The sequence below is a fragment of the Rhinopithecus bieti genome, unplaced genomic scaffold, assembly GCF_001698545.2.
Source record: "Rhinopithecus bieti isolate Rb0 unplaced genomic scaffold, ASM169854v2 scaffold_2339, whole genome shotgun sequence".
Taxonomy (NCBI): domain Eukaryota; kingdom Metazoa; phylum Chordata; class Mammalia; order Primates; family Cercopithecidae; genus Rhinopithecus; species Rhinopithecus bieti.
The window spans coordinates 2400054-2409260 of record NW_016803819.1 but is presented as its reverse complement, the minus strand read 5'-3'; the positions used below and the strand labels follow the sequence as shown (position 1 = coordinate 2409260).

At 41.7% G+C, this 9207-nt stretch overlaps 1 protein-coding gene across 1 annotated transcript in view; it reads right to left on the bottom strand.

The window, feature by feature from the left end:
* Nucleotides 1-5887, bottom strand: part of TMEM33 (transmembrane protein 33) — a 21509-nt gene extending 15622 nt beyond the window's left edge. Inside the window, exons 1-3 of the mRNA XM_017854744.1 lie at nucleotides 5490-5887; nucleotides 2324-2418; nucleotides 1642-1829 (exon numbers count right to left, since the gene is read on the bottom strand). Of these exons, the coding sequence (XP_017710233.1) occupies nucleotides 1642-1829; nucleotides 2324-2418; nucleotides 5490-5534 (328 nt within the window). The 5' untranslated portion in view covers nucleotides 5535-5887. The remainder of the gene's footprint in view (nucleotides 1-1641; nucleotides 1830-2323; nucleotides 2419-5489) is intronic.
* Nucleotides 5888-9207: the final 3320 nt, after the last annotated feature.

Below are 9207 nucleotides of genomic sequence, written 5' to 3'. Positions count from 1 at the left end.
CCGTCAGTTTTTTTTTTTTTTTTTTTTTGAGACGGAGTCTCGCTCTGTCGCTCAGGCTGGAGTGCAAGTGGCATGATCTTGGCTCACTGCAATCTCCACCTCCAGGGCTCAAGCGATTCTCCTGCCTCAGCCTCCTGAGCAGCTGGAACTACAGGCACCTGCCACCATGCCCAGCTAATTTTTTGTATTTTAGTAGAGATGGGGTTTCACCATATTAGTCAGGATGGTCTCAATCTCCTGACCTCATGATCCGCCCACCTCGGCCTCCCAAAGTGCCACCATGCATGAGCCACCGTGCATGAGCCACCATGCCTGGCCTAAATTCAAGTCCTTATACTGGCAAAATAGGTGCTCAGGAAATTTCTGGTTCCTCCTATTTCTTTTCCTTAAGACTTATAAAACTCCATTTAAAAGTTTGATACTTCATGAGCATAGGTATCTAAATAGGTAATATTCAGTCTCAGAGGAATATTTTATTATGCTTTACATAACATATAGATGTATCATAATATTCAAAAGCTCTTAGAGCAGCACTTCTCAATGCACAAAATGATTTGCAGAGATAATCTATAGGAAAAAAAACCAAAACAGTTAAGTTTAAAAAACCCTGGTAACTCTTTGTTTCACAACACACGTTAGAATACCAAAGTCCCTATAGTAAAGAACCCTATTTAAAAATGTTTAACCTGGCCGGGCGTGGTGGCTCACACCTGTAATTCCAACACTTTGGGAGGCCAAGGCAGGTGGATCATGAGGTCAGGAGTTCAAGACCAGCCTGGCCAAGACGGTGAAACCCTGTCTTTACTAAAAATACAAAAAAATTAGCCGGGTGTGGTGGCAGGTGCCTGTATTTCCCAGCTACTCAGACGGCTGAGGCAGAGAATTGCTTGAACCCAGGAGGTGGAGGGTGCAGTGAGCCGAGATCGCGCCACTGCACTCCAGCCTGGGTGACAGAGCAAGACCCTGTCTCAAAAAAAAAAAAAAAGTTTAACCTAGCGTTCACTATAGAACCTCTTCCCTATTTTTCCCCCTCCTTTATGGAATACCCAGTATCATCCCACAACACACCTTTGAAACACGAAAACATACAAATTCCAAACGAGTTATTTCTCATTAGCTTCACAGATTATCCATGCATGTCCTTATTTTCTACTCTATACACAGCAAATATTAACTTCTTTGTATTATCTCATTCCCTGCTTAAGTAAGTTATTTCTTGGTTAAATTCCATTTGTGTCTAGTTCACTGGGGGTTAAGACAGAAAGAGCTGAGGACCTCTCTTTTTTAAAGCAAGACGTGACACTTTGCCAAAAATGTGAATTAAATGAAAAAAATTTTTAATATTAAAGTAAGTTCTGCATAAGCTTATACTTAGAAGCAGAATTTGAAAATATCCATTCTAACAGAGAAGATTACAAGAGGCAAGAACAAAGATAGTTTAAAATTCCTAAATCAGCTCTTCAAAGTTTACATTTCACATTTTAAAAGTCAGAAATTCTTACGCAAAACATATCTTCATTCAAATGAAGTGCCAAGAACAAACCCAGACTTCATGGAATGCCTTCATTGCTGAAATAATCAGAAGAGATCTCCTATATACTTAGTTGGCAATTTCATTGTTAAAAAGGTAGAAAAGGATACTTGTAACTGGGTAGGAGTTTACAAAGATGAGTGAATACAACAGGTAGTGACAGCTGTCCTCTAACAAAGCCTGGGCCAGGAATGCTCTGCTTAACTGGAAGTGTGGTAATCTTTGATGCAGCCTCAGAGCACTGGTAAGAGCATTTGCCAGCAAAGCACGTTGGTAAAAGCTTGCTGCTTCATGCAACCTGCAAATTACCAGAGGAGAGGTTATCATGAGACATAAACAACTGCAGTGTCTCTTCCTCCTTTGTGAATTGCATCATAATTGCACAACACCTAAATCACTTGTCAATAGAAAAAAATTACATGAACTTATTCTACCTTTTTAATAGCATCACTTCATATATACGTCCAACTGAATTTTTTATAATCAATTTATAAAATTGAATTTTATAAAGCAGGATCTTCCATCAAGTAATAAGTAAAATAAAAAAAACATGAACTTATCTCATTCCCACACATCAATTTTTCCTTGGATTTTCAATGTGTTAGTTTCACAAGATATAAAATATTCCTCTAACCGACAGTTTTATTAGGTTGTTAGGACCTTAAAGCTGGAATTTGTATTTTATTTGTCCCTGAACCCTTTACAGGTTAACAAGCCTTACACATAAAAGGCATTCCAGATAAAGTGACTCAACAATTGAATATCAAAGGCAGTAATATGTATAATACATACCCAAGAAGAGGCAGAACAAACAAAGCAGAGCAGTAAACTGTGAACAAGCGAGAAAGCCACATTGCTGTGTCCAGTTTATTGGTCATCATGAATTGCTAAATTTAAAAGAAAATACTGTAAGCTATGCCTGAAAATTGTTTTTAAGCATCAAGACTGTGTGGTTTTTATGTCTACTCAAAATATTTTAATCTTGCTTCATTTGTTTTTTAGATCATTAGGTGAAAACTCTAAGGCAATTAAATGTTTCATGTATACGCTTAATGACAAGTCCGAACATCTTATAGTTTTCATGTGGAAAGCACAAGAAGTACTTAAACAGAAATAAACAGAAAAACATCAGCTGACATTTGAAAAAATGCAAAGACTAATTAATTAGAAAAAATAATCTTACTACAATTGTCTGTGTTCCTTTAGTACTTGTAATATTGGCTTCATCTATTTTAAAAGAACATTAAACAAAAACTAATTGCTCTCAAGAGATCCATATGCCTATTCTTAGCAAAAACTCTCACATCTGAATAGGTAGGTCTCAGAGCTGAGTAAAACATCACATAAAGCCAGTTTGGATTAAAGAAACCTTTTGAAGAAGAAATATAAAACCATGATAGTAGTAACAACTGAACTCATTCGCCCTGTAATCTACCTACATGCACAAGAGCCTGGCATACTGTAGGTGCTCAAAATACGGCTGATAGGTATTAAATGGCCACCTGCCTCTCTGATTACACCACTCTCTTTATCACCTCCATGTTCCCACACCAAGTCTTACCGTACTTTCGGTAGTGCTAGATTAAACTTCCGTATACCATTTTCTTCTCCAGCTTTTTCCCATTCTGTCTTTTCCTTTGCTGCTTTCCCCCCAATACCTATGTCTATTACCACTAAAGCAGAATCTTAAAATTTGTTTTCTCATTAAAATGTATCTTATATTCAAGTTCTAAAGTGGCTTTTACATGTTTTGTCTAGGATCTTCGTAAGTAATTTTAACATCGAGATCCATATATACAGATATATAAACAAAAGTTTCACAAACAATATTTACCCTACTGTACATAATGGATTTTGACATTTTCTATTTAATTTTTTAAAAATAGCTGGCGTTTTCACTAAACTGACTTCTCAACTCACTAAGGGGTCTACCTAAAGTCTAAAAACACTGCTCTATGTAATTTAATTTCATTATCTTTTGAAAAAAACTATGAAAAATTTGAGGGGAAAATGCAAGTACATTGTAAAATTCCAGGCTGTTCTATTGTATGTCTTTTAACCCACATGTAGGTAATTTCAGAAATATGAAATACAACTTGGATTTCTTATTAAATCCAGACTTACCATACTGTGACTCCAGTAAATTGAAATGATTAGCAGTAATCAAGTGAAGGATGAATCCAGCTTACTGTGCTCAGTTTCTCAACAAATATTACAACTGTGCACCACAGTTTGAAAGTTATTTTTAGAACATTCTCCTTAAAATCTATTTGTTCAGGGTGTTTATTCTGCAATAAATCATTGAGCTATGCGTTTCGTTTTGTACACGCTTATGTATATTTTATTATACAATTTTAAAAGTTTAAGAAAGTGTATTGGTATACATTTTTTAAGAGCAAACTGTCCAACCATCATACTAATAAATAGCTCAGGCAAAAAAAGAAAAAACAAAATCACTAGATCTTTGCGTGAAAAATTGTTGAGGAGCAATAATTCACAAAGTCGCACAGTATCATGCCAAAGAACACTTTAGTTAGAAAGGAAAAAAGGAATCTTTACAATGGAGAAACTGGTGGGCACCACCTTAATCAAATAATCAAATTCTGCAATGATCGGATAAACCAATGTAAAATGCTTCCTGATATATAATATAGATATACATATCAGATATACATATATGCTGCAAAATATGTCTGGACTCACAACTATCAGTATCTTAAAAGATAAAAAAAGGGGAGGAGAGGGCAGAAGAACTGTTCCTAGATTAAAAAGGAGTAAACAAGATACAGACAGTAAATTGAATGCATGCTTTTTGAGACAGGGTCTCCCTCTGTCACCCCAGGCTGGCGCGCAGCAGCACACCCCGCCTCAGTCTCCCGAGTAGCTCGGACTATGCTGGGACTATAGGAGCGCACCTCCAAGACCGGCTAATTTATGTTTGTTTTGAGAGGAGGTTTTGCTCTATCGCGGAAGCTGGAGTGCAGTGGTGCGATCTTGGCTCACTGCAGCTTCAACTTCTCAGGCCCAAGCGATCCGCCCGCCTCGGCCTCCCAAAGTGCTGGAATTACAGAGGTGAGCCACCAGGCCCCGCCTAATTTTTTTGATTTTTAGTAGAGATGAGGTCTCGCTGTGTTTCCAAGGCTGGTCTCGAACTCCTGAACTCAAGCGATCCTCCTGCCTTGGACTCTCAAAGTTCTGGGCTTACAGGAGGGAGCCACTGTGCCCGGCCATCGATGCATGCTTTTTGGCTGAATCCCGGATGAAGAGAAAGCAGCTTTAAAGGACAATTATGGAAATTTGCACATGGATTTTATATTAGGTAATATTTCTCAAATGTGGTAACTGCATTGTGGTCACACAGAAGAATACTTAACTATTTATGGATTAAAAAGTAGAGGACAATAATGCTCCGGGCACAAATAACTTGTTAGCTCCAGATCAGCATCTTAAAAAATTTACAAAAGCATAATGATATTTCTCTTAATAAAGAACAAAGTGAAGAAGAAAAAGACCACCGCTCTCCTCCTTTTGCATAATTTCTATATACAATGGTATATCCTAGGCAGAAATGTTTTTTGCCAGCACCCGTGTGCTCCACGTGGTGTGTGTCATGGATCATGCGTGTCATGGCACAACCTCATGTGGCATCTTTAACCCTGGGGCCTATGATAAACAAGAGACGGAGGTGTGAGAAGAGGAAAGAAGGCCCAATTTCCACGGCATACAGGTGAGGGCCACGAGCTGCAGGTCAGTCTGTTGTCGCTTCGGAAACAAACTTGTAGTTCCCTCCATATCTTCGCTCAGGACCTCCCCTCTCCCCGTTCCAATTTCCCCACCCCAACTCATTAATCCCAGTCCTGAAAGCACTGAGCTTCTGGAACGCCTCGGGACTCGCAACACTTCCTGCTTCTTCCTAACTCTTGCAAATCAAGCCAGGTTACCCTGCCCTCGCACTTACCACAGCACCCGCCCCTTGGGGGCCGTTTGGGGTCGTATCTGCCATGGGCTCACACTAGCGTCTGCAACGCTGCAACCGCGGAGAGAAGAAAGGGGGGAGAAAACGTCAGCGCTGGGGCCAGGACCCGGGTACCGGCTTCCCTGCCTCGCGCCACACACAGGCCGGATGCACCCTGCCGGAACTCTGAGCCTCCACCAGGAAAGGGTCTCGCTCGCCCGGTGCAGCCTACTGGATCCAGGGCACCCGCAGCAGCCGCGAGGTACCTGTCCCGAGATCAAAGCGGTGTTTCCAGAAAGACGGGAGCGAAGGCGGACCTTAAGGGTGAAGCCCTAGAGAGCCAACCTATGCCGCCGGCTCCAGGTTATGGCCCGACCCGGAAGTGCTCCTTTCATTTCCGTAGGGAAAAGGCGGTGACGAAGGGGGGAAACGGGAGTGGTTCCCAGAGGCATGACGGGAAGTGTAGTTTTTTTCCTCCTAATTTGAGCTCCACCTGTCCTACCCGCTGATTGGCCCAGTGGGCTAAGAAATCAGGAAGGGGCAGCAACTTTTGCGTCAAATACAGCTCACAAATAACCCTCCCTGCCCATGCTCAAACCATGAAATTTCTCCACTTCCTGATATAGAGGCCTCAGAAACATCTTTGATCCCTTTCTCCAGGGACTCACTAAGCCCTGTGGTTCTATGTCTATTAATTCTTTAAACAAGTATTTATGAGGCCTGCTATGTGACAGGCTCCATACTTGGCAAGGCGGATAAAAAGAGGAATATGACACAGATTGCAAAAGAGAGACAAATAAATGGAAATCAGAGCATAGTGATTGTGTAATATGTGCAGAGGCTGATTTAATCACAGGGAGCACAGAGGACGGTACCTAAATCAGAAGGGGTCTAGGGAGGTTTCCTGGAAAAGATAATTCCGGCCCTTGATCTTGAAGGACAAAAAGTTGTCTGAAAGTGTTACCGGTGGAGGGTGTCCAAGTTCTTGGCGTTTTGAACATAGAAACGGACAAAACGCACAAAGCAAGGAAAGAATGAAGCAACAAAAACAGAGATTTGTTGAAAATGAAAGTACACTCCACAGTGTGGGAGCGCTGGACAGCAGTTCGAGGGCCCTGCTTCAAGGTACAGAATCTTCTTGGGTCCAAATACCCCCTAGAGGTTTCCCATTGGCCACTTGGAGTTCACTTCATGTAAATGAAGTGGTGGCCCTCAATCAGAGGCTGAAGTGAAGTTACAAAGTTGCACTTCTGTGCAAACGTCTGATTGGTTACAAAAAGCAACCAATCAGAGGTACTTTCAGTTTCCATCTGCTGCGCAGAACAGGTCCGGACTTGCAAAGGGAGTAGTGTCTGGTCCTTCTGTTACTTAGGCATGGAAAGTAAGGATTTTCCTTTCAATTTAGTTCTAGGAACTCAGTGAGAAACGGCATTAGGTTCCCTACCTCCATACGATATTCTGCTGCCTCAAAAGGGGAGGACTCCAGACAGGGTAACAGAAAGTGCAAGAAGTAACAGGATATAGCCAGAGGACTAGTTCAGTGTGACCATAATGATGGTGCCAGTCAGGGGATTGTGAAAGATTTGGGCTAGAGAGGCAGGCAGGCGTGAACTGAGGAAAGGATCTGAACTTGACCCTGAAATCCAGAGAACCATGGTACAATTTTAATCAGAAGTGTGACATCATGAGATTTAGAAACATCTCTCTGGCAACAGGGTGGAGGATGACCAGAGGGGCAAACTAAAGGTCAGGAAATTAGTTGTGAAGTCATTTTTTAATATATAAACTAAAAATAAAATCCTAAGTCAGGGGTCTGTCGACTGACTGGATAGATCCGTCTCTTGGGGACCCCAGCCATGATGGGACAGGAGATCAGACATGCCTCATTATAACCCCTCCCTTTTGTCGTTTAGACACAACTGACTAGCAACTACTTAGGCATGGAAAGTTACGATTTTCCTTTAAATTTAGTTCTAGGAAGTCAGCCTACGTTTAACATGTTAATGTTACAATAAAGATCATAACATTGACAGAACAAACTCTTTGTAGGAATAGGATACCAAATTATAAACAGGACCTAAGGCCATGCCGGGCAAGGGTTAAGTCATGTACCCCCTACACTTAAAAAACAGGTGCTGGAGAGGATGTGGAGAAATAGGAACACTTTTACACTGTTGGTGAGACTGAAAACTAGTTCAACCATTGTGGAAGACAGTGTGGTGATTCCTCAAGGATCTAGAACTAGAAATACCATTTGACCCAGCCATCCCATTACTGGGTATATACCCAAAGGATTACAAATCATGCTGCTATAAAGACACATGCACACGTATGTTTATTGCGGCACTATTCACAATAGCAAAGACTTGAAACCAACCCGAATGCCCATCAATGATAGACTGACTTAAGAAAATGTGGCACATATACACCATGGAATACATATGCCAGCCATAAAAAGCGATGAGTTCATGCTCCTTTGTGAGGGACATGGATGAAGCTGCGAAAACCATCCCCCCCCCCCCCACCCCCTTTCTCAGCGAAACTATCGCAAAGACAAAACACAAACACCGCATGTTCTCACTCATAGGGTCTGGGAATTGAACACATGATACACGTTGGACATAGAAGGGGAACATCACATACCGGGGGCCTGTCCTGGGGTGGGGGCAGGGGAAAGGGATAGCTTAGTGAGATATACCCTAATGCTAAATTACAGTTAATGGGTGCCAGCACACCAACATGGCACATGCCTATTACATATGCTAACAAACCTGCCACGTTGTGAACATGTACCCTAGAACTTCAGTATAATAATAAAAGATAAAATAAAATAAAATAACTATTTCTACACAAGGCGATTCCCCCCACCCCCCGCCCCCCCAGCAGCTAAACAACCACCGGCCTAGAGAGAAGCAATATTAAAACAATTACTACTGATCCAGCTCACAGACACTAACTGAACCCCTGCTATACCAACCATAGCTACAGCTTTGATTGCACAAGAGACTGATTTCAGTAACTTTCTCCAGATAAGACCACTGACCATAGGCTTGTTCTGGCCACTTTACAGAGGCCATGCACTTGTGTGCCTTCATCTCTGCTTCACCTTTTGATGTACAGGGCCTAACTGTAACACATTAAATGTTAAGTCTCCACCCCAAGGTGAACACAGGTTGTATGTAACATGCATGTTGCTCCATATGCATGGATCAGGACTACTTCTATGAATATTCATAGCTCCTCCTATGACCTGTTGAATATGTAAGTTTAGCCAACCTATTCAGCATAAAGCTCCTACCAAGCCCCTCTTCCTTCAAAGTGCCTTTCTCTGGTCTTTGCTGGAGGCTATGCTTCTCAGCCTGTGAGATGGCCACCTTGCAGGCTGTATCTCCTTATAAGAAATAAAGTCTCCTTTTCTAAATGTATAGATCCTGTGAGTTTTAAGTTAACACGTGCATGTAGGAAAGAAGTGACGAGATTCTGGATTGAGGCAGTGTTGTTGGGGAAAAGAAGAGGAAAGATGACTTGGAGGTGGCTTCTAAGATGTGGTGACTAACTAGGTACGGGTGTGTAGGAAAGGGAATGTCATCTGCTGAGACCTGGAGAAGAGTGTAGAAAAAAATGCATTAGAAGAGCAGTAGATTGAGAATCAAATATGAAGGGGCTAGGGAGAGGGAGCGAACTGGGGACCTACTGGAAAGCTGGCAACCTGTTGGAAAAC